A 26,625-nucleotide genomic window follows, 5' to 3' on the forward strand; every position below is an offset into this window, starting at 1 on the left:
AGATCACCTTTGTCTATACTGGTCTTGGATCAGAGTGTAACAATATTGATAGTGCATAATTTTCTATATTGCTCCTTCCCCTCCTTTTTCAGTTTTGTTTTTCCTCTATCTTCTTTCCATCTTTTCCACTCTTCCTTGGAGTGATCTTTTTTTCCTTAGTTTGTTCCCTGCATTTTACTTAATCTTCTCTTTTCATGCCTTCTTTGTTTCCAGCTGCTTATAGTCAAAGTCAGCAGTCTTAGAGGAACATCTTCAACTAAAGTTATCTTCAAAGGAACATCATCAGCTCAAAGTGATCTTCAAAATTGCTCAGAGTGAAAGAGAACAGTTTCTAATGTTTTTATTTCATAGGTTGGAGTCAAATAGAATATGCAACATTCTGTCCAGTTTCAGCCCCTAAGTTCAAGAAGGTTGTCAGGAAACTGAAGAGAGCTCAGTGATGCTAGCTACCGGGACGGTCAGGGGTCTAGTACACATAGCCTGTGAGGAGAGGCTGAAGAGCTGGGTTGTTTAATCTGATGAAGGCCAAAGGCAATTGAACAACAGCCAATGACTACTTAAAGAGGAGCTACGATGACATCAGAGCAAAACTCTTTTCATTCGTCACAGAAAGGGGCAATGTCACCAAGCTGAGCATTCAGACTGGACAACAGGGAAAAAGTGCTCACCAGGAGGGTAGCACAGTCCGGGAAACAGCTTCCTAAAGAGGCAGAGGAATCCTCATCCGTGGAGATCTCCAAACCTCAGCTCAACAAAGCCAAGGCTGACCTGCTCTAGGGCTAGGCATCATCCTGCCTTAGCTGGGAGGCTGGACTGGATGAACCCCCAGAATTCCCCCTAAGCAGCATTATGACCCTGTAAAATGATTTGCTTGTCCTCTCAAAGCACTTTGTGTAGAGTCCGTGATGCTGTCCGTCAGTTAGTTAGTCCCTCTTGAACTGCAGGGGGGTCTTTTATCTAGCAGAGGAGGAATTTTTTGTTTTACTTACTTTTTTTTAAGGGAAGGGTGATATAAACTCACCTAAACAGTAATTCCGGAAGAGGTGAAATACCTGTGAATGCTTTTCACTCTTTCTTTAAACTGAATGTCTTTCATGCAGACTGTGTCCCTTCAATTTTCACTTCCCTTCCCAACACTGAACTCTGCGCTCTCGGCTGGTGTTGAAAGATGTTCAACATAGAGCAATGCTGAGTGCCTAGTAAACATGTGTGCAGCAGAGCAGAACCTGTAGTTTTTGTGGTTAAAACCGTACTGCAAGTATGATACCTCTGTAACGTAACAACAAGCATGAGAGAAAAAGGTTGAGGCCGGGGGAAAGAAGTATCTGTACCTCTCAGTCAGGCTGCTCCTGAACTACCATCTGGTTATAAGTGTATAAATACATAAATATATAAAATTATATAAATATATAAATATATCCCAGATGATGTTTTACTTCATCGTAGGGGATAGGAATAGACCCCAGGGTACAGCAGATTACCCTGTAGAATTAGAACATAAAGTCTATAAATTAAATATTTAAATCTACAGACTAGCATCTTTATTTTTAAGGAGGTAAATAGCCTCCTTACATTTAGTGTGATGATTCACATGCGTGTGATCATGCATATGTGTGTTTATAGAATAAAAGTTCTTTATTTGTTGTTTCAGTATTTACAACTTTTCTCTGAGTTATTTTACTAAAATCTTTGTTCAAGTTTTACTTTTTTCCTGGTGCTGTCCACAGGCATCCAATGTCTTTTATGGAGAGTTTCAACTCCTTCTTAGGAATAAAGTCATTTACTTTAATTGGAATGCATGAAATATTTTGTTTAGGACATACATTGTAAGCTGCAGTATTGCATTTGCTGCAATTACTTTCAGCATACTCACAAAGCTCATTTTTTGTGCAACTGTATTAAAAGTAACAGCAATTTTCCATCTGTTTTAATTTGCAGCCAATTAGTTTGTGCTTCTGTGTTTTAGTCAGACAAGAGCTTGTCTTCTCCAGCAATTATCTCCTGACAACGCTGTTTTGCATGATGTGATAGGCTAAATGAAAATGATAGTATATCTCAGGTAAACTGAGCAATTTGATTCTAACAATATTAAAGTCTGATTATAATAAAAGGTATTGGATGCAGTTCCCTAACCACTGAACTGATATGCACAAATTGCCTTCTGAGGTGTACACTGACAAAGTGGGTATAAATATCTCCTTTAGGCTATGGAGGATATCAAGAAATAATGAGATTGTTGACATCATTTAAAAGGAATCTTTTTCATATAGGCTACCAGGATGGCACTCTTTACTCTCCTAGTTCCTGAGAAGTGGAAAGATTTTTGAGCTTTTAATAATGTTACAGGCAGCAGTCATTACTACACTTTACATAAAAATATTTAATGTATAGTTTCTTCTTTTTCACATGAACAAAGCTTTCTCTCTCCTAAAGGTGGTCGTTTAGGTAGGAATACGAAAACCAGCAGGTTTCTTTCTGAAAGATTTACTCTTCTTTCCCCCGGCAATCACATTGGGGACAGTCTGCTGCCTGCCTACAGCTTTGAAATGTAGCTAGAGGATAATGAAAAGCAAACCTTAGCTAGTCCTTCTCTTTTCTAAAATAAATACACCTCAGAGTATTGATGTTAGTGTGAAAAAAATTAAATGTCTCCTCAATCAGGTTTTTTTGTTGTGAGATACGTTTCTGCTGCGTGGTGCTAAGGGCTGATGGATCCAAATGTGCTGGTGTATGGTATCCTGCCTTGGTTAGGTCCCCTTTCTGGACACCTCACCTTTAAGGGTTGTTGTCACACAGATTTCTCCTACCAAATGTATTGCAGAAAAAAAACAATACAGAGAGGCCTTGAGTTCTCATTACAAAAGACAGAATTTTGTCTTTTTTGTCTCTTCATTGTAAGGAAGCAACATAGGCACATTTCCAATTTCAAGGTCACCTTCAGAAACAATAGCAAAAAAAATGCAGGAAAAATATAGCAACGGATTATTTTCATTTTTTTACAGGAGCATTAATCAAAATGGCCTTTTTTTTATAAGCTTTTTTTTTTTTTTTAGTCACTGCTTTAAGTTTCCTTCAATGCCTATAGAAACATATAGGGCAGGAGCTAAACAATACAACTGAACATCCAGGAGACTCCTGACTGAACTTCCCTTCTGTGCCACACTATCCTAGAGTCATTCTCTGTTAATCTACCAATAACCTCTGCTTCTGTGTAATGTATTGCTCAGCCATATTACTACGCAATGCGCATCATACTGCTCTTCAAAAATATAACGCTTGCATATAAAGTCTGGAGTTCTTTTCACTGGCAAGACTCCAGGTGGAAGGTTTTCCATTAGGTTTTGCCAGCTAACGTGTGGATCCCTGCTGGGGAAACAGGACCTCAGATAGAATAGAGTTGCAATTTAGATACTGGCTGGAAAATATAAGGTGGCAGAGGAAATGTTAGTAAAAGTCAGGTCTGGACATCCTTCTGGTGTCTGGGAGAGCCAAGAGGAGGCAGGAGTGCAGCAGCGGTAGGGGACAAAGAAGAATGAGAGTAAGAGGAAAGAAAAGAGGTCACTAAATCGAAAAGGAAGCAAAGAAAAAAAGATTAAAAAATTACAAATACTTAGCTCTATCTTGTATCTGGATTATGGCACAAGACTCTCTAAGAAAGTGGGACTATCAGGATAGTCTGTGGTACCTAGTGGCACACCACTGCTCTAGGACTCATTATCTAGGACTTGGTTAGCTGAAAACTAGCTTGCTGTTAACCCTTCATTCCCTATCAGTGTCACCTTACCAAAATGCAGTGTTTTGCCCATGGACTTTAGAGTTAAGTGTTTATCTTATACTAGAATAATTTTTTTCGGAGAATGAACTTCAGCAGTATATATAGCGATGCTGGAAACTGTTGCTTTGCTGCCTACTTTGTGCTGGAGGAAACAGAGAGCAGATGCTTTGTGTGTACCCAAGGTGGGCAAGCTGGAAAGCGGGGCAATGCATTGTTTTATTCTCAGCTTGGGGCTGTAAAATTCATTCTGCTTATCAGGCTAAGAAGTCCCAGGCCAGTGCTATTGTTGTCTGTACATTTGGCATTGGGATTCATCTGACTAAATCAAGAAGTCAAAAGAGTAAATGTTTGCATTTGCCCAACTCATCTAGACTCCCTTCACAGTCAGGAGATAGAAAAAGGCACAGCTAGGATTTGATTCTTGTCCTCCTCAGGTAGGAGATCTCTTGTAAGTCAGATAGATAAGCTGTGATCGTTCCTCTCAATTCACTACCACAGAAAATAGTGGCAAACTGTGATACCAACACCCACTTTGCAGACATCTGAAGTCAGGTGAGATTTTTTTTTAGGGTTTATATTTGAGAAAAAGCATCGGGAAAACATTTTTTCACCAAAAATTTAAAATAGACAGTCACCAAAAATCTTCCAAATTGCATCATTCAAGCTCCAATCAAGCCTTGCTTATTGCCTGACACTGATCGCTGCTGAAAAGCATGAGATTGTCCTGCAGGTAAATCTGGAATCACTTCACACACCTTCAACCTGGACTGTGACATTTCTTTTTCAGTGCAAGTTCAGTTTGAAACACAGAGAAGCATTTATATTAAGTTTAATTAAACTCTATTAGATCTTTGGTCTGCTACTATATTGTAATGTATAAACGCATATATGAAAAGAAAAATAAAATATGAAATAATTAGTTTCCACAGGTTGCAAAGCTGAGTTTCAAGCTGTGCCTTTTGATCAGTGCCACCACATTTTTAATTCTGCTAGCTTTTGTGTCAGGAAAAAAACACTTTATTATATAAAATGAGGGGAAAATAGAACAAAAGTTGAACATAGAACAAACTAAGAAATGCCACTGGCTTGAAATTGTAATCTTTAAAACCTATCTATTAAGAAACCAAATTCCCAAATTGCTCAGTTTTGGGAAGTGAAATTTTAGTTTTCTCAACGAGATACACATTGGCAAGAAAAATACCAATGGTGCTTTGGAGATTAATTTTAAAAATGTTGTGTTGAAAGGACAAAATTAGCCAAATACAATGGTCAGCTGATGGTAGAAAGTGGGGAAAAACGACTCTCCTGCTATTTAGCATGAAAAACAAGCTCTTAGTTTCCACAGCCAGTTGAATCAGGCTGATGGTTTCTTTGCCAAGAGCTGTGAATTTTATTGTTTAGTGGCCTATGGAAAACTATACCACAAAGTGCCAAGAGGCAGGGATGCAGTAACTGGGGAGAAGAGCTAGGTTAGGAGGACGTTCCTCTTCCATGCACTCAGGTTAGGTCAGGCAGCTTGATATGGGAGGAAAAACTGTGCTTCTCCATTTTGAAAACAGGTGGATTTAGGCATACAGAGTCTGCTTCTAATACTCATAGAAAACAACATAAATCTAGGGTTATGTGCTGTCAAATGTGTGTTATCAGTCCATTTTTTCTTAAGTGTAAGCTCCACAAGTGCAAACTGAAGCTTTCTGGCACTTCAGGACAGGAATATTCACCTGGGACATCAGAGAGCCATACTCGTGCTCTAAATTTACACTCAATAGCACTCTGTAATAGCATCATGCCGGGCATTAAGCAACAGGTCGCCTACAGGCTCTTCTTAACCCTCAGTGAGGAACAGGAGAGAGAAAGAACAGTTTTTAACGTCCCTTATGTGTTTTATAAGCACACAAATACTTTACATATATTAACTTTGCTACAGTGGGTTTTTTTCATTTGTTTTACAGTCTGCTCTTCAGTGTGTACTGGGTCTTTTCAGTTTCATGCTGTATTACTGTTTGCAGTGTAATCTGCAAAAGTATGTAAAATGGAGCTGCAAGATGAGGTGCCACATCTAGGGATAATTTCCAGCCAATAGTAGCATTTCTGTGTCTCTAGCTGCTGACCTGACAGCTGCCAGAAATTCTCTTCACAAAATGGAATATTCTATCCATTCCCACTGCAAAAGTGGATCTCTCCATGCATACGCTCTGTAGATAAACTGACAAAAATGGGACGTAAACCTCTTTTCTCCAGAATGTTCAATGGGCTACTGACTTCAAAGTGTAGTTGAGTGCATAAAATTACCAATGTTATCAAGTACATTAAGCCTGGAAAACCAACAGATTGGTTATCTGTTGATTTGCTTCTTGGATAACCACTGATACCCACCAGAGTGAATACCATAGTAGGTGCAAAGTGATATTAAATCCAAACAGTAGCATTCTGCATAGCTTAGACTAGGCAGTAGAAAATGAGGGCCAACAGGTGCAAATGCATGAAAAAGGATGAGGGGATCTGAGTCTCCTAAAAACTCTCCGGTTTTGCCATGACTCTTGGTGGTTAATTGAAAGCTCCTTTTTTTTTTATTTTCCTTCTTTTAACTTTCTTTCTTTCTCTCTCTCTTTCTTTCTCTCTTTCTTTCTTTCTCTCTCTGTCTCCCTTTCTCTTTCTCTTTCTCTTCTCTTTCTCTTTCTTTCTCCTTCTCTTTCTCCTTCTCTTTCTCCTTCTCTTTCTCTCAGCAGAGAGTTTCTAGCCCTCGTGGTGAAATATGATCCTAGGAACTCCGAAGCCTCAAATTCAAACAAAAAGCCCACCATTTTAAAACTCACATGTGGAGAAGGAGGGAGGAAGAGAGGAAAGGGAGAGGAAAAGTTAACTCATGAATGTTGAATGTTTGAAGTTCATAATACTATGCCTAACTTTGAAATGCTGGTTTGAATTAATGCTATGGACATAACAGAATGAGAAAGGGTATTTCAAAAGCAGAGTAGCTTTAAAAAATATATTCTGCTTTGTAGCCTGCAGAGAAAATAACTGGGAAAGATCCCAAATTAATATGCTAAAACTGGTTGAGTAAATACTGTAGATCTCATTTGCATGACGATGAATGAATGTCGTTACTACAGACCTGTTCAGTGTGATGGTCAAAAATCACACCAGTTGCAGAAATCTTGTCAGCCTCAACAGTAAAACAAAACGAGAAGACACAGTATATTGAAGGTCTCCGTCACCCTTACCAGGAACTGACAACTTCATAAGCTCTCTCTCCTAAGCACCACGCAGTGCAATGCAGAGATATTCGAGCCAGTTTGCAATGACCCTAGGAGCTGGAGTGGGAGTCACATTTGTCTGCCCTGGGTAGTTTGCCAGTGGAGCTGGCTGAGTGGCGTTGCGCTGACCTGTATAAACACACTCCATGACTATGACTTTTTCTTACACCAGTGATCAAAACTGTCCTGTCTTCAGAGGCCCACGTGGATGCCAGAGTGCAGACTCTGTGTTGTTGCTCATTCCCCGACACCCCAAGTTAGTTTATCTATCTATCTGCTCTGTTACCTTTTACAGCTGCTTTGCTGGACTGCTGTTTAGCTGTACTTTGCAAGGCAGATAGCACTGAAGGTCTTGGTTGTCACAGACAGAATATTTGCTTCCAGCCTTAGCTTTGTTAAGTAAACAGGGGACCTGGCTCACTGGGGTGAAAAGCACCCCATGGGAGGGAAGGGCAGCATCCTCACCTCCACAGGGCTCCCTGTTTGAATGTTTCGCTTGAAACATTTATCATCCAGTCCCAGCTTTGATGGTTATAATCACACCTTGATGATTTTGTTTGGGGTATTTCTACCTAAAAATTCCCTCCTAAATTACAACATGTTGTCCACCTCTAGTACAATCCTGCAAGGGACTGAGCAAGCAAGATGCTTGACCTGGGGTGACCTGGCTGCGATGAATTAAGCAGACACGCACATTTTTACCATTGCGAGGTTACCAAGCATGGAAGTGAGCTCTTGAGTTGGGGGCCAGGGACAGCTGCTTTCCTTCCGGTTTGAGTGGTGTGCAGCACGGGTGAGTGCTCACTGCTCAAACTACAGTAATCCTGTACTGGATAGGAAAGCAGCCTATCATCTCAGTTATTCTCTCTATATTGAATTAGGAGTAAATAGGCACAGAGGGCTGGGGAATGAAATGGCTGCTAATGAGAACAGTCTTCCTAACCCAAAGCATTCCAGATCATGAGTCCACGCTCCCTCTCCAAGTTATAAAATCGGTTTACATATCATTTTTGAATAAAAATAATAAATAAGTTCCTTCTTCTTGCTCTCTGGTTTAAGAGCTTCCAGGTGCTTCACAGGCTCAGATTTTCTCTTCAGCTGCAAAGATAAAGAATCTAAACATCCGTCTCAGTCTCTTAGTTCAAGCAAGTAGGAATATGTAAAGGAAACTTGAAATACTGTAAGACGTATCATCAAGCTGTAAGAACTGGCAAAACTGCTTTAAGCCTGGTACTGCAAACTAGTGGCATTAGGTATCACAGATGTGACAGATTTTTAAGATGCATTTAACATACCTTTTAGATCCAAATTATTACAAACAATTGGAGATAATTGACTTAGAAAAGTAAGAGCTGGCACTTAGTGCTAACAAAGTATCTTTGTCTTCAATGTAAGGATGAAAATGTAAAACACTGTGGGGGTAGTCTCCCAAGTCCAGCAATTTCCCTGTTGCGTTGGCACTAGTGGCTGAAGGGAATTTCCTCTGCACAGTTTCAGAGCTGGTGGAGCTCCGAGAAAGGTAGATTTTTCAGGGAAGAATAGAAGTGTCTTTTCTGCTGTGCCACAACTTACTCTCATTCACAGCACTTCCAGATTATCCGGTGGTAGAAACCGTAGGTGACAGCCCTATGTTTCTGTTTCAATTTCTTGTGCAAGCTGAAGAGGTATATCATATGAATTTATACAAGACAAATAATGGGAGAAGTCTATAAGTGGTAGCTGTGGTTTGAGACTGTAGGCAAAGCATATACTTCTAGCAAAAAGGTCATAGTAGGCTTAGGACAACTGTTCTTCCATTAAGGCAGACAGATAAACCTTTTAAAGACCATCCCGAAAAATTATTTAAAAATTGCTTTCCCAATGGTGATAGCCTGCCCTTTCCTTTTCCTCAGCCTCTGACTGAGAAATTACTTTACTTGTTGCAATCATCTTTGAGGATGAACAATTTTGTCATGTAAACACAGCACAAAATCATAAAACTCACAGTCAGGTCATAAAACTCACTCTACTTTGGGCTTGTAACTTAAGAATTCAAGCTTTTGCTTTCAAAGTGATAAAGTACTCTGGAGTAATCAAGAGCCAGTATGTAAGTAGAATAAAAATGTATCACTGTAGTCCTGACTGAAGGGGTCATGCAGGTGCTAAACAAGATTACCTTTAATTGCCGTTGTAGAAACCTGCAGAGAAATGTCTCTAATGACATTTCTACAGATGCCTAGAAATTGGCTAAGTTTATTATGGCGAAACAATTTGCTTTTAGTCAAGTTCAGTTTACTAATATGGTGTGCAGTACTTCTCAAGTAGAACCACTGAAAAATGTTTAAAAACTAAAGGTGAGTTAAAATATTATACTATATGTCCCCATTCAACCAATGTAATCTAACATTGATGGAATAGTTTATAGCAGTGGTGCAACGGCAGAAGAGGCCTTAAAGCTCAGCAAGCCAAATTTTTCTTGAGCTACTCTGACACTAATTCCAACTATGAGCACTTCTGCTCTGACTGAAGTTATTCTGGATGCCTAAACAATCTACATAAGAGAAAGAATATCACCTACCACCACAAAGAAATGGCTGCTAAATGTTATTATATTTTAAACTGTGTCTTTCCACAGGTCTGGTTTTATATCTAGCCAGCTATTGACGTAACTGAGGGGGCAATAACCTCAGAGCAGAAACATGCAAGAACATTGAAAGCTCTGAGACTGCACATGCTGCTGACAGAGGGGTACAGTGGATCGTTGGCCTGCTGCATTTCAGGCAGAAGAAAGTGCCACTCGAATTAGTTAAATTAGTGCAGTTGTCCTGTGTGGACTCCCTATTTCAGAAAAAGGATATTATGGCTATAGCAAAAGTCAGTTAGGAATCAGTGTAACCTGAAGCACCCACACACTAACCTGAAGCACTCACAAACCACAGTGAGATCTCACAAAAGTGTAAGACTGTTGACTTAACTAAATATATTTCTAAACCTATTTCATAAAAGGTATACAACTTTATCATATAAATTAGCACTTAATCTGTATGGATAGAAGCTCAGACTCACTATAGGTCAGGGGAATTATCCAGGAGCATTAAGCATTCAAATCAAAGTGTAGAAGTAAAAGATTTCCTCCTAATGGGGACAGAGGTTTTTTGGAGTGTTTCACAGGGGACCAGTGGGAAAAATGGCAGAGTGCAGGCAGAGAATCCCCAAAGCATTCAAGTAAAACCTGCATCAGGATCTGACATATACTTGTTATGCTAGGGGCAATTTCTGTTGACCAGGACATTTGTGTAGTCACAGCATTTTTTTCAGACATCTTTTTCTTGGCTTAAAGGCAGTTCTGACATCTCATCTAACCACAGTATCAACACTCTAAGTTAAACTAGTACACTTTTCCCTTAAAAATAATACCCAAGCTTATGATAAGACAAAGAGAACTAAAAATAAACAAAAGCACAGACCATTTTCCCTCAAAAAACAAAACCCCAAAACAGGAAGGAGACAGAGTAGGAAGGATGTGTGTGAGCTTAACATATTCAGTTAATTCTACCTGTGCTAGCCTTTTCTCCTCCTTTCCTCATGTGTACGGTGCTCATGTCCTTAGTCCTGATGTGTACAGAACAGGAGTCACCAGAGTGGCCAGGTTTGCCCTTGGAGGTACTCGCAGGACTCTTGCTGGTAGCTAATGAGAGCTCTGCTCACATAGCACACCAATGCCGAAACGTGGCTGACAGCTTATTAAACAGATTTGCTATAATACTTTTGTTTCTTCTCATTATGCCATGGCATGGTTCCTCAGGAGCCTTTGTGCAGCACATCGTGCACTTTAGCCGTCCTGCGCGCAAGCAAGTTGTTGTTATTGTTGTCGCCCAGCAAACACTCAGTGGGTGAGAGCCTACATCTCATTTTGACATAAAACCATCCTTCAATTATGCTTGGCATTGGGACAAAGCACTTCAGCCCTGAATAAAGCCGCATCAGAAATAACCTCCCTACAGCCTCCTGCAGAAATCTCTCCCTGCTGCCCCGGCCCTGGCCGGTGCCCGGCATGCTGCACGTTGGCCATACCTGAGTCATCACCGCCCCAGAGGTTCCCAGGATCAGGCTGAGCCAGCAAATCGCCTTTGTTATAGGTCTCCTTTGTCTGAAAAACAGAAGGAACAAATAAAGTCACGAGAGCTTCCTATTGAATGGTGTTAGTGTTTTACAACATTTCAAACTGAAATTTTTTTTCATCTAAAGAAATTGTGTCAGGCAGCAGTGCAAGGCCCCTTTCCAGCTGCTTCGATAATCAGGGGCAAACTTACAAGGTGCCAGGTATAACCATCCTTCCGAAAAGAAAAAGTCTCTGTGCTTTACTGTACTTTGAATCGCATTTTCCATTCAAAATATGCACATTGATTTTACATCCGTGGCCCAGATGGCTAGCCCAGCTCTCCTGCCTTGGCCTCGCTGAGGTGGAAAAGGGAAAGAGAATGGCGGATAGGGTCCCGGAAGAGTTGTCTTTTGAAATGGTGCTCTTTGCCAAAGGCAGAAAGCCACTTTGCCTGCTCTGTCACCCAGGCAGAAGCAGAGCCTTAATGGGGATGGGCTTTGGGGTGGAAGCTGCCCAGCTGTGACTCTGTGACACATCCTTGGCCACTCAGGAGGGGAGCTACAGACCCTTATTCCCCTCTCTGCTCAGCACGTACTCACTTTCACCACTTCATCCTTATTCCTGCTATAAAGGTATATCTAACCTCTTACCCTCTTGACCTCTCTCACTTGTACAAGCGGCTTGAATCAGAACTGCACAAGAATCTGGGAGAACAGTGAGCATGACTGTCCTCTGGCATTGCCCTTAGGAGGGTACCAGCTGCCAACCTCGGTGGTGTTGCTTCTGAGTGATAAATTGAGTGTAAGTGTGAAGTCAGCCAGCAGGATTACGCATTTACAAACCCCGACTGTCCCAAAGTACTTCAAAGACTGTACATCCCACTGAAATGCTGCATCCAAAATTAGGACGGGAGGCTGCAAACAACGAATCATTTGCTACTGCAGTTCCATTAGAATCAGAACATACACTTTTGGTAAAAAGTCTTGGTGGATATTCAGTGTCCAAAGACAGGATAAATTATCTTGCTAACATCAGGACTTACTGATTCTTCATCCAAATGCATTGTTCTCAAAGTCTGCAGTTGTGAAGGATTAAAGAGCTTGTCAGTATGAATCCAGGGCTCTAGCGAGTCACTCATCTAGATCCTTCAACTCTGATGGTGTTCATCGGTAAGCCACGTGTTTTCAGTTTAAGGAATGCTTTCATTTAAAAGATTCCCAGCTCAAATGGCAGCTTCACCCACTGTTACGAATACTACAAGAGGGTGTGAAGTTGCCTGGAAGGTTTCCAAGGTTCCAAAGCATTGAAAATGTGGCTCACTTTTCTGATGAGATATTTCTGACTATTTATATTCAGGAGATTAAGCACCTGATGAAAGCACAAAAGAAATAAACATTCAAGACAGCCGCTCCTCTAGCTACTGTAAAACTCTGTGATTAAAGTTAATAACCAGAGTGACTGTAAGAAAGAAGCAGCATGGGAATAGAAAGCAAGTGTGGGATGAAGAGAGAGAAGGAGAGAAAGTGCTTAATTTGATGTGCTCTGTGCAGAACTGCGATTATGCCCAAAAGAATGCAAGCTCAGAAAACAATAAAAATCATTTAAGAAAAAGTACTCTCTCTGCTTGGATCTGTAGCTGCAGAAAAATGCATTTTTACATATGCGCACAAAAAATATATAGAAGAGACACCATGCCAAGGTCAGAAGCATAATATGCATAATGTCCATACAGCAATAAAGGGCTACATGCTGAACACTGCAAAACCTGAACACGGTTCCATAAAACAGTCCAATATAAAGAGAAACTCTCTCGGTCTCCCTGCCATAAAGCAAGAGGCATCACAGTCAAAATTCTGCAAAGGTGAATCCTACAGATTATGATGTAAATATCAGCAATTTGTTGGCCCTTTTAGGGGCCACAGAGCTATGGCGATGGCCACACTAAAGCAACGTGCAGCAGCTAGAGGGAGAGATAGACCACTTGCCACAAGCCCCGGAGAAACTAATTTTACGCTGAATAGGTACTAGAGAGGAAAGAGAGTACAGGAAACCATGGTTACGAAAAGTAATGACGCATAGCAGAGTCACATGTATATCCCACCCTCACCACATACACACCCAATATAGTGCATATGCAAGTTAATGCAGGGCAGGTTCACGACAAGGGGCCTAAAATACCGACTTATCCATCAGCCAAGAGTAGCACCAAATCAGAGTGAAGGCATACATTTGTGCAACCTAACTGAAGGAAGGCTCATAACAGAAACTCGTGATTCTGCTGACACCGCAGCAATGTTACCCTACGTCTCATATATAGGCTTTATACGGACAGCCACCTCGCAGACCTGACGACAACCTCGCCACACTCCAGAGTGTGCAGGTCTGGGACGGCAGCCAGGAGCACTTCTGTAACTCGCAGCAGTGGTGGGAAAGTAAAAGCATTAAGTTTTATGAAACAATGAGAGCACCAGTGACAGAAGTCAGACAAATAGATAGGGAATCTAGTTTGCCTGGAACAGTTTGGTGAGTTTCTATATGACTAAATATGCACAAGCAACAGTATATTAATTATATATAATATTTCTAATAAACATATGCATTCCAATAATTTTGCTTTGCTTGGCTCCTCCTCTTTTTTCTCTTTTAAATGCTTCACAATTATCTGTGTCTGCAGTGGCAGACTCCCATTTTTATGTCTACTCTGCTGTTTCAGTTGAACCCATCACAGGTTCTTAAAATGGGAGGTATGCTGAAGGAGAGTCCACTTGTTAGTGTATGTAGGTGAGCTGTTTCTTTTGTATGCTCTCCTGGATTATTACATACTAATGACTCAGTTGAATAATACTTTGATTGTACATGGAAATTCCATATATAATATAAGTGTTGCTGATTCTTGTGTCTTAATATGTAAGAAAAATCACAAGACCACCATATTCAAAACAAAAAGTGTTTTGCAGGTGCTGCTCTTTATCATTTGTCCCTTTAAAAATATTTGCACAGGAGAAGTTTTGCTTTTTGTTTGTGACTTGGTGAATATGCTTATCACAGTACTTACAAAATGCTGGGTTAAGTTTCTTTCCAAGCTGACATTGCTCAAGCCTAAAGTTCAATGATGGGAAAAGAGACAAATAGTTTGATGCTAGTCACCAAGCCTTTGTGCTGGCTGAGTACACTTAAGCCACAGCAGATAAGACCTCAACAGGTCAAATATTTACAAGCAATATCCATACAATAGTGACTCGATGCAGAAAACAGCACATTCTTTGATCCCATGAAGCATAACTTCTCCATTCCCACATTTCTTGTACTCAGATAATGTGACCTTGAAAGGCCAGCCTCACTGATTTAGTGGGATGGCTCCCACTAAGTTTTACCAGGAGCTAAGTTTTGCCGTAGGAAAACAGCTTGTTTGTAAGAGATAAAACCATGTAAGAGTATCCATGTCTGAAGCAGAGTTTTAAGGCACTAATCTATGTTTTGGGATTGCTCTGCTCTCAGTGTTATTTTGAGAAGATAAGGGGAAATTGAACTCAGAAGTCCATGTCTCAGTGCAAGAAACACTTGACTTGAAATACTGACTTTTGCTAAATTTCAGTGCTATATAAATTTTGTGTACGTATGACATTAATTGCATGCTTTTACTTCTGCATATTTTTGCTTTTTTGTTTTTAGAAAAAATAAAAAAGCAGCAATCTTTATGACTTCTACAAAAGAAACAACTCCGTCACCTCCTTCTCTACTCTTCTCTTTGACTTAAGCACAGTACTCTTCAGTTGCAGCACCTCTCGATATGTCCTAAACCTGGACACTACCCAGAAACACGGAAAAAGAGACAAAGTAGGCACCTTGATTATCTATTCTTGCAAAGGTTGATGTAGGCCAGGAAATGGGGAAGGTTGGTGAGATTCAGATGTTTTATAAGATTCTTTGAAAAAAACCTCATCTTCCTCATGGCAACCAGTACTGGGCTCATTGAGGACAGATAAGCGCTTCCCTCCCGTTGTGGAAGCTATGGAGGAACTGAAGCCTGCTAGGGTTGTTCTGCTCATTCTCGCAATGTAGGTCCATCTTTCTCCAAACAGAGCTCATCATGCACAATAGGGTGCAATGGGACAACCAAAAAGTAGGAGAGAAGACAGCATAAAGAGGTCCTGATTAGTTCTTTGAATAACAATATTAGTAAAGTAAGTAGAACTTCCTGCCTAGAAAAGGCCTATGGCTCTTTTTTACGCATGTGCTTTTACTTCTGCTATGTTTAAAGTATAGCCGGTTCTCACCTGCTTTGCAGAACCAAGAGTCAGAGAAATGCAATCTGCCTCATTCATCTCAATGGCAATTTAAACTCTGAAGCCTAATTTACACATCAACATTGTTAATTATTTCATTGCTGAACATCTTAACAGAAAGAGCTCATTAACGGCTGCATATGCTATTCCCTTGAAAGGACATCAATAACAACAGTGGAAGCAGAATACGTTATCTAGACTAAATACCACAGCCACTTTGTATTAAAAAGAAAAAATGTTGCTCACCGTTACCAAATGATACTTATTCATTAAGGTCACCTGTCTTCACTGCTGCTTTGTAGAGCACCGTAGAAGGTCTACCCTATTCAGCAAGACATAGCCTTGGATTCTGCCCCTCTGCTCAGCCCTGGTGAGGCCTCACCTGGAGCACTGTGTCCAGTTCTGGGCTCCCCACTACAAGAGACACATGGCACTCCTGGAGCGACTCCAGTGAAGGGCTACTAAGATGATTAGGGAACTGGAGCATCTTCCTATGAGGAAAGGCTGAGAGAGCTGGACCTGTTCAGCATGGAGAAGAGAAGACTGAGGGGGATCTGATCAAAGTGGATAAATATCTGAAAATATGGGTGTCGAGAGGAGGGGGCCAAACTCTTTTCAGTGATGCCCAGCGACAGGACAAGAGGCATCGGGCACAAACTGAAACACAGGCAGTTCTGCCTGAAAATGAGGAAAAACTTCTTTCCTGTGAGGGTGACCGAGCACTGGAATGGGTGGCCCAGAGAGGTTGTGGATTCTCCTTCCTTGGAGACATTCAGAAACCATCTGGACACGATCCTGGGCAACGTGCTGTAGGTGATCCTGCTTGAGCAGGGGGGTTGGACTGGGTGATCTCCAGAGGTCCCCTTCAACCTCCACCATTCTGTGATTCTGTGACTCTGTGACTCTCTTAGTAAGAGGGTAAGAAGTCTGCCCTAGAGCATCATGGGCAAGAAGTGGATTTATTCATGTCTGAGGAGATGAAGGTTACCTTGCTTTGTATTTTACTCTAACACTTATTTTTTCCTCACAACAGCCTTTATACAGATACCCCAGTGGAATCTGAATGATTCCCTTCCCAGTAGAAGCACCAAGAATGGCAAGAATAATATTCTTCAGCTGCATTACTGATTTATTCAATCATTTCCTATCAAATCTTTGTTTTATAACCAAAAAGTATTTGGCACAGGTGGTTGTTATTCAAAAATGTCTTCCATTCATAGGAGGACTCTTATTTAGGCTTCAGTTTTCATTTTGATCAAATATCTTGGCTTCACCCTGGCAATTGTCAAATAGTGGCAACATTTTCTTCTACTGAGGTTATTACCTCATCAGAGAAGAGAGAGACAGAGATTATGACTGCTTGAAGAACTGAACTAAAACCTAGCACAAAAGGCTATCTTTGGATCTAACAGGAAAATTACTAAGCGCACAAGACTGTGTAAAACTTGCAAAATATCAATGCAAGTCCAAGATATTTGCAAGTAGCTCCTATCTAACCTGCAAAAATTTAACCCTCTGCAAGAGCTTCCTTGACTGTTCTCAACCAATGGAAAATATATCAGTCTTACAGAACAAACAGGGTTAACTGTGTTTTACATTTGTTTCTGAATTGCGGAAATCGTATCCCAGTCTGAAGCCAAGCTCAGGGTCATAGCTGAACAGACCGTTGTGAATCACACAGCCTTTGTGATTCATTGCCTTCAACAATGCAAAATAGAGCTGTATTTAATGATGTTGGGAAACAAATCTGCTTGAATGGGACCAGCTGATGTAACACGTTGAAGGACGATGTTGCGGCTCGCAGGCTGGGCATGTGGGGACAATGAAACTGCAAACCTGCAGCGCAATGTGGATGCTGAATAAAATAGCCACAGATTCATTAGGGGTGCATGGGATGCCAGAGCCACATCACGTGTTCGGTTACTGAAGGAGTTCTTCATCTTGTGTGGACAAAACCATGAGGGAGCAGCGGTGAAAATCAGCAATTTTCTTACCTGCACTTACATGAAATTTCAGCTGTGCTTCATCTACAGTAAAACTGCACCAGTCTAAACAATGTATATAAATGTTGTTTGTGTAGCATAAAGCCCTTGTGAATTGCTCATTATAAACAGAACAGCTTTTATTATGATCAAATAAAGGAAATACAAGAGCATAGAATTTCAAAAAAATCCACATTTTTCTCTAGTAAAATCTTTGTTTTAAAAAAGCACTGAAGCCAGAATATTAGATCCAGAATATTAGATCCAAGAAAAGAAGATGCTGAGAGAGTTTGGGTTAGAATTCAGATTCATATTTGTGATTTGTTCCATGAAACTAAACAGGAATACAGAGTGAAAACCTTCTTGGATTTTGAGGAAAGTCAGGGGCAAGTGTGAATTCAGAGATATAATCACAACAGTTGTAATGTCAGAAGTAATCAGTGCAATAATCTTGTAATTCAGGCTGCAGAATCTTGCCAGGTTAGTTGCTACATCCCTTCCCCCCGCTCCACCTCTGATACCATTTCATATCCATTTTTGAGTTCAGGATTTTAAATGATGGAAAATCCACCCTTCCTTTTGTGAGTTATCCATTCAACATTTTTTTATACTTTCTTCTCATTGATTTTTTTTACTTGAACTTCCAGTCATAAAAGTTATGCCTTTTCTTTGAAGATCTCTGTAGCTGCTTCACCAGGGAGACATCTATAGGCTATAGTCAAGTTACCCTCTCAAACTCCTTTTTGATGAAGTCATCATACACTTTAATATGTTTCAGTAAGGGTTTAACAATCTTGCATTTAGCACAAGCAAAGAACACATACACAGTTTCTAGAAAGAGCAAATAATGCTATAAATTTGAATGCTTGCAGTTGCCTCACAGTAGCATGTACCTATATCCTAAATTAGGTTCAGAAAAAAAGAAAAAAAGCCTTTAATTAACATTAGCTGTGTTTTCCAAAATAAGGCAAACTGTTACACAAAGAGAGCTCTTGTCTAGACTAGCAGAAAATAAGATTTATTGACACTTATCTCTTTTCTGGTAGATTTTAGCAGATCAGTCTAAAGACTACAATGTAGCTATCTCACAAGAACTAAAAACTAAAGCATCCTATCCTATCACACAAAGGGATAAAATGTGCCTGAAACAATCGTAAGTGACGGTTTTAACTAAGTTAAATAACATAGTGTATTAAAAAAGTAGCTCTATAAGTAGTCGACACAAAGCCCAGAATGAATGGGGCATGTTGATAAGATAGGGCAGAGCTTCCGCAGGTTTGCAGGGTCAGCCTGAACTGTGGATATCTTCTAAGGCTCATAATATTCTTCACTTTTTTCCGAGAATCAACCTGGAAGTGTCATGAGACCAGACTTTCTGGCCCCTGCTGGTTCTAACCAGGTCAGAAATATAAACTGCAAGTCATTCAGTTGCATATTATCTTGATCTCATCCACAAACGATGAGTGCAGGGAAATGAATGTTAACTGAATTTACTTCAGGTTTGGTTTAAGATTTGGGCAAAGGTTGGGGTCAACTCTTACATTGTTTGAGCTAGTTGCCTGCCGTGGGTGTTAAAGCTGCAGAAATAATCAGTGACCTTTGCATGCTCCCAGCTTACTTGGACTTGCTTCTGGCCTGAGCAAGGAGCATTCTTCAATGGATGAGCAAGTGAGCTGTCTCAGCAGCAAAAATGTACCTGATGCAGGCACCCATTGTTCACTGGCAGTTCCAGGCATGTAGCACGTATTGCCGTGGAGAGTATACTACTGAATTTGCCTCCAGATACTAAGTGCACTTTCTTTGTAGGCAGTTTACTCACCATCAGGACTGTAACCTTATTCTCTTTTAGGCGCTATAATAGAAAACTAGTTGCAACATTCTCTCTGCTTTTCTGTGCCTAGGAAGAAATAAAAGCAGTGATCACTTGTGCAGTGATGGATGTCTTCTACAAGCCAGTGATAACTGATAATTTGTGGCACCTTGTGGGACTGTGCCCACAGATTAATTACATAATTACTATCTCCATTTTACTGATGAAAATTTTAAATAAAAAAGAGATTGAAGATTTGTTCAAACTTAAGTCTCAATTCAAAGAATCTGGAATAGACTCTAGTTCCCCATCTTCCAACTAATTTTCATGATGAAGTGACATCCCACAGTATGTTCTTGTGCAAGTATGGCAAGCAGCTTACATATACAATGGATTTTGTGACTAGTGGAGAAATCTTACTTTTTCTGTGTGTTTTTTTGATGTTCATCATACAATTTGGGATCTTTTTTTTTAAAGCTCATGGCTTTATCATGTATTCAGATAGGAAGAAATTGCACTCCGTTAACAGAGCCAGAGAAAAGCCTGTGCATCTCATAATTCCCACAGATAAGACTCATAAGCCCAAGAGACTTGATGTATACGGAGTTTATTCAGAAATAGGGGAGAATTACTCAAGAATAGAGCTTTTTTTTCCGGAATTATTGCTTCTATGGTAGCACAAACTCCAGATCTTTACAGCCTAGTGAAAGGATCAAGCAAAAAAAGGAGGTAAGTGATAGCAGATCAGATTGTGTGCTGGGCACACACTGAAACAGCTGTGATTTGCAGCTGTTGACAGAAACAGGAGAACGTTATCTGAAGGATGCTGTGAGTTATACAGGTCTTCCTCAGACAGGTAGTGGCCAGGTTTCTAATTCTTGTCCAAAAATACCGTTGTGATACCCTCCTTACACTACACATAGCCACGTGCAGTACCTACACTGATGGTGGTGGTGGGGAGGTCTCTGCAGACACAGTGCACAAGGCAACTGGTTGGAATGCAATAGGGGAAATCCATCCTACAATCTTAGCTGAAACACAAATGTATTTATACAGGAGAAGAAGAACATATGTTTCAATAAGGATCAGAAGGTGGAGAAGGCGGAGAATTAGACTAATGTCCTAACCCATCAGCAGCAAGCACACTGCACTCCATCAACTACCCTGCAGGATCTAGATTTCCATTTTTATTCCCTGAGCTGTACATTCCCTAAGGAAGCCTAAAGGAGTTCCCTGTATGGACAGCCTACATGTCCTATCAACTTTAACGCTTTGGTATTGTCTTAGTATTCCAGTTCAGTGCCATGACAGCTAGGTCAAGCACATATTTTTATAACAAAAGAGTGTTGTTAACAAGCCATACTTATATTTGATCCTTTTGTCTTAGTACTTGATCTTTCTCCCTTTTATTTTCATTTCTGAAGAATCATTTGACCTGCAAATAAAAAGGAAATGAGGCTGTTTAAAAGCTAAGAGTTTTTGGAGAGTTGCTACCTACCTGTGCTATACTTTAAATCATATTTCCATTAATTTCTGACAGCTCAGTGACATAGTAAGGAACTGATTCAGTTCTCTGTTTAAGCCAATGGCAAATCTCACTTCATCTTCCGGGGAAAAGAAAATGAAAGGACGCATTCTAGATGTCACAGGCAATAGTTTCATTCATGATGAATGTGAAAAATCAATTGACATTTTAGCTGCCTGACCTTTGTTACAAACATCTGCAGGGAAAGAAAGCAAATTAGCAAAATGTGTCCTTTTTTACTTAGGTTCATTTAAGGTTGCAATGTTAGTCCTAAGCTTGTTCAGAGACAGAAATGAAGCTTTATATCTACTGCTACAGTTGATTTGTATAGGGGATGGATGTTAAGCATCACTGTCTATTGTGTGTGTATATATGTGTGCACAACTTGAAATTAAATTGTATGTAACTGGAACAAGCCAATGATATTCTACACCCACATTTTGCAAGAGGTGGTGTAGGTGGAGTGATACTAGCCTGATAATGGTAATAGTGATTGCTGTTGGGCATTTAGAAAGAGGAACAGAAACTGAAATAACCTGAGCAAATAAAAGCGTTTAAGTTACAGCTATGTCAGGGACAGGATTAGCTCTTATCGATGGGTTTTTCTAGCTGGCATGCCAGGAGCTAAAAGTGTCTAGGTCACTCATGTAGGTTATACAAATGTTATTGTTAATCTTTTCATGCAAATTATGCTCACTGCATCAGACCCAGGCAAGGAAATATACCCTACCATAACAATCACTCAGTCCTAAAGAAGCTCCTAGCGCTGGGCAGTGTAATGGGGTGGTGCATTCTCAGCGCTGTGTTAGATAATCTCTCATGATGTGGGTAGGGGGTCGTGTAAACCCTTGTGACAACTTTTGAGTGCCTTCAGGACAGGCTTACCCAATATGAGCAAAACTGGTGTCGTTTTCCAACATTTTCTCTCATTTGGTTTACCAGGCAGTGTAGGGGTCTAGCATCCTATCCCCCTTTGCTCTTGATGGCAGCTACCCTGGTTCCAACTCAGTACATATATATGCTAGTATAAACATACATGCTGGCATAAAGATATGCCTTGGGAATATTGCTGGTAGAGGTAAACTCTAACATTCATTCCAGCCAAGAAATAAACTGATGGTCTTAAGCTAAAAAGTGCTATATATACATAATTCTTTTGTTGTTTGATGTTCACACTGGCCAGTAATGCAGCAATCTTCAGTTTGGTTGGAACCTTGTTTAAACTAGATTTAAATCATTTTTTTTTATTCTATTTTCTTCCCACAAGACAGGCTTTAAGGGATGAATGAATAGGTCCTATATTCTTTGCTGTGGTCCTTGCAGTCTGGCTTTCCAAGCTACATATTTTGATTCTAGAAGCTGTTAACTGTAAAATGTAGCTATATTTTGTAAGTGTGAGTTTGCAAAGTCTTATTCCTGAACACTTCACAGTTTGATATGTGATGGTGTGATTATTAACAAGACTTGATCTTGCACAAAATGGCTGGCACATGCTGACCAAAGGTTCAACATAAAGGTTCAGTACTGTTTAATACACAACGATTAGCACGTCAACTGAGCATATGGTTTGGCCTTTTACCTCTGCTGCTGCGGAGTGTCTGCAGCCATAAGCCTTGAAGAGCAAGGGAAGAACTAGAGACATTTCACTGTTTATTGAGAATCATAAAAACACCAAAATGGGTCTTTTAAATGTGTTTATACTTTCTCTTCCAGCTTACTTTATCACCAGAACCTTCAGTCATAGCACCAAGAATAAGGAGATTTGCTTAACTGGGAAATTTTTAACACACTTGTAAGTGTAAACGGTCATAGAAACTCTGCAAAGGCACTGGCTGTTGCTTTCGCAGTACAAGTATTTGCTTGCATTCAGAGTTACGTAATTAGAAATGGGAACGATGGTTTGCTGTGTGCTCTTTCAGAGCTGTATATCTCTCTGATGCAAAAGAAGATTCCCAGCTGTGCTTAGATAGCCAGAGGTTCAGTTTTCCGTTCCTTCAAAAGAAGTGTGCATCATGTAGGTGGCATTCTTTCCAGCTCTCCATAAAATATTAAAGCTCATGTAGCGCAAGCAGTCTTCCACCATTACCACCAAGGCCTTTAGCAGGATTAATTGATTTGAACATTGTGATTTTGCTCCATGAAAGTCTATGCCTCTCACCCAAAGTACCTGAAACAGTATTCTTAGTGAAATGATAAAAAATGATTCTAACCCACACAAATTTGTCAAAGGTAAAGCTGGAGCTAAAAAAAATTGTGGGTGAAGTTTGTGATAGAATTGAACGAGTCTATTACCATTAGCCTGACCACAAAGCTGCTGCAAGAAACACAGAAGACTCAAAACCAGTATACACAGCAGTTTCACCGAAATAAAAAATTCAATAAATGTTCCATGAAGGACACCAGGCACAATATTTCCCCCAAACTTCTTTGCAACACTTACAAATGGGTATCTTCCAAAAACCTGTGGATAACTGGCTAGGGAAACTGGTACAGAACTTCATAACTTCTATCTATCTCCAAATATCCCTGTAAATTTTATTTCCGCTCTTCTCAATATTGCTAGAATTAAGTGCAAGGAAGAATCAGGCTCCTAATGAGATATACATCACTAAAACAGTCTGAGTTTTGCAGTGAGAGACCTGGGGAATGTCCAAATTGTCTTTGTTCTGTGCACCTCCAGTTTAGGCTAGAGCTGGCAGTGGGTTCACCATTATCTTTAGCATGTGCTATTGTGGTAAAAGCATATATTTGTAGACTACAGTAACAGCTCTGTAGCTGTAACAGTACAAAAGGGTGGAAGACTGACAACATTGCTACCATAGGCAAACTTGGGAGGATAAGCATGAACCAGATTTTTCAGTGTAGTTATCTTCTGAACTGGGCGTGACGCTCTGCTTATGCAGAGACGAAAGCGCTGTGCAGAAACAATGGGATGTGTTGCAAGTAGATCAGGAGATGGCCAGTTGGCGGCTAAGTTTCGTGTTCCAGTTCTGTCTGTAATGCAGGTAGGATCTACAAGAGGTGTGTTGTGAAGGAGGAACAAGTGGTGCATAACAATTTTTAGGATCCTAGTAGAGGCACATTGTGAAGGTGGGACTAGTTGAGCACAACAGTTTTTTTATTGCTGTATCCATATCCTCCAGAGATTAATGCAGGGTTATGTATTTTCAAAGAGTCCCCCCAAAACTGCAGTGTGTGGAAAGTTTCTCTAGGGTTCAGATGTGATGTGATATCCTGAATATGTGAGGTATCAAGAGTTATATAACTTGTGATAAGAGCTTTGCTTGCTAAACTGTTATGTCAGCCCCATTTCACGTGGCTTTCAGAGGTTGATTTGATAACAAAACCTCTTCTCTGCAAGAAGCTGCATGCGAAGCCAGCATGCATGCAACTTCTGCTCTGCAGATCACACTCACAGTTGACACAGTGTTGGCAGAATTTTACCTATTTTCCCTTCAGGACAAAGTTGCATTGATCAAAACTGAAGTATTTGAAAGTCCACCTTCCCCCACCTCCCAATGCAGTTACTAGTTTATCTAAAAGGAGTGTGAATCAAAAATCGTCAGTGAAAACTAGTTATAACTAGGTAACTACACAGTGGAACAGACTGGTATTAACCAGTTCCCTTTTCACAGTACTGTCTCATGCAGTCCTAGAGAGGGTATGATACAAAGAGAATATATTCTTTTAATATTTAGAACCTTTGAATGTCACTGTGCTTCAGCGTGTGTTATAAGACGTAACGAGTGAGAGTTCCTCGAGGCACTAACAGTTCTGAGTATCCCAGGTCCTGAGGTTCCAGCCTGAGGAACCTACAAAGATCCCGGAGATATGAAGGGTGTTTCTTACTCGGCTTCTGCAATGTTTTCTAAGCAGATCTCATTGGGTGTGTGTCTGAGAGAGGAGATGCCTAAAATGGCTGGTCACTTCTGAAAACTTCAGCCAATATCAACATATACAATTAAACCAAATATTTATATAAAATGGTACTTTGACACATTAGGAATTCATATAGTAGGCATAGTTCACTGACACATTGAATTTAAAAAAATAAATCCACCTTCAGAAAGAGATGAGATGGAAAACCTGTAACATTTTGGTGATATATGACAATGGCAAAGCTAAATAGAAGTAGAGCGGAAACCCTGGACTTTCAATTCTGAAAAAAAAAGGTAGCTGTGTGATAGAAGATTTTCTGTGTACATAAATTTCTGAAATTCTTCCAGTGATAGTAATTGGATTTTAAAAGTACTCTTCTTTTTAGATACATGATATTTATCTTGACAGAGTCTTATTCAACAGCTTCATTATTTCACGAATTTTTCTTTGGTGCTTTGAAAAGAAAGCAAGTTTATTCTTTTCATCTGTAGCCATTCCCTCAGTAGCTGTCATTTATTATGTAGAAAAAAGGATTGTGTTGCATTTCTGTATGCATTTGGCTTTGTATGCAGCTATATTTTTCTTTCAGTAGATGTATCTTGGGGGCTTGGGGAATTGTTTTGATGAAAGGGCAGCTTTTTAAGCCAAAATATCTTTATCTCTCAAAAAGCCTCGGTTACTGTGGGCTATATTCAAAAAAAAGAAAAGTGTTAAGAAACTGAACGTTGTCATCTACAAAAAGCTAGCTTTTAGATGTCCGTTTTCTAAGATAAAAATCTGCAACTCTAGGTGTATTGAAAGGTACACAGGTACCTCTTTAGGGGAGCTAGGCGCTAGAGCTGAGAGAGCTAGATGCTTCACAGTGAGAGTAACGACAGCCGATACGCCCAATGGAGAGAGGGAAATCTGTTGGCATTAGCTCTCTAACTTACTCCTTTCAAGAGTGATTTTTGAAAAGCTTCTCAAGGAAACAAGTCCCTGTTTATGTCTAATAGCTCAGGGCTGATGACAAATGCTTGAAGCTTGACAGATCTTAGTTTAATGTCTTTCTCAAACCAGGAAAATCATAAATGCATCTCCTGCTTCCCACAAGAATACCCAAAGTAGAGATGCCTGCTGTTAAAACCAGGACACTCTCAAGAATCAGGCCTTCAGCAGACAGACAAGAGATGTTGGTTCCCTTCTCAACTACAGCAGTGCTTCATGCAACAACTGCTTAACATAGAAATGCTCTCTGGAGCAGTAAATAGAACTGAAGGATCATCTAACCTGGAAGAGCATTCAGGCAGGCTACTGAATTTTGTGCTCACTCTTATAGAGTGACACAGCTTCAAAAGGAGGCATTAAAAGTGTCGTCCACTTTGACCTAGACAAGCCTATTACAGAGTAGTTAGAAGATGGGTTGGGAGTGAGGAGTTTATCCTCCTCCTACTGGACCTGAAAAGGTACAGAATGTCTCAAGTCTTTGCTTTCTTCAAACTTCTAGCGCTTGTAAGTTTCAACAATAATATATATAAACTACTCGCTCTCAGCAGCTCTTCCAGTGGATCGTACTGCATTCGTCTGAAGACTATTTCTGCATGCTAGTCCTTCTTGAGGGCTCAGGGAAATTGATCTAGCCCCTTTTTGTGCTTTCTATTCACTTGCTCAGCATTATTTTGAGGCACCTTCTCTGCAATGTAGAAGACCAAATATTTAACAATAGGCAAGGGATTCTGCTTGAGAAAATAGATGTTATAGTCAGGTGCTATCACACTCCTCTTAAACTATTTCTTAGGTTTGTTATATGAGCCTTATTTTTTTTAAAAAATCTGTTCCTAAATTGGTTTATCTGCAAAGAAAAAGCGTCTCATGTTGCATGGGAAAGGAAAACCCACATTGTTTTACATGACAGCTCACTGCTAAGGGTTTCTTAATTGGAAGATTTGGAATCGTTTTCAGTTTCTTAAAACTGTTCACTTCTAAACTAAAAAAGTCCCATGAGCCTGATTCCCTCTGCTTCAGGGTTCAAGTGTCTCTTGTAGACATCA

General features: G+C 40.2%; 1 protein-coding gene across 1 annotated transcript in view; it reads right to left on the reverse strand.

Moving 5' to 3' along the window:
* Window positions 1-26,625, reverse strand: part of SGK1 (serum/glucocorticoid regulated kinase 1) — an 80,768-nt gene that overhangs the window by 18,635 nt on the left and 35,508 nt on the right. The window contains exon 3 of the mRNA XM_068938376.1: window positions 11,086-11,161. Within this exon, the coding sequence (XP_068794477.1) occupies window positions 11,086-11,161 (76 nt within the window). The remainder of the gene's footprint in view (window positions 1-11,085; window positions 11,162-26,625) is intronic.

The sequence above is a fragment of the Struthio camelus genome, chromosome 3 (genome assembly GCF_040807025.1).
Source record: "Struthio camelus isolate bStrCam1 chromosome 3, bStrCam1.hap1, whole genome shotgun sequence".
Taxonomy (NCBI): Eukaryota; Metazoa; Chordata; class Aves; order Struthioniformes; family Struthionidae; genus Struthio; species Struthio camelus.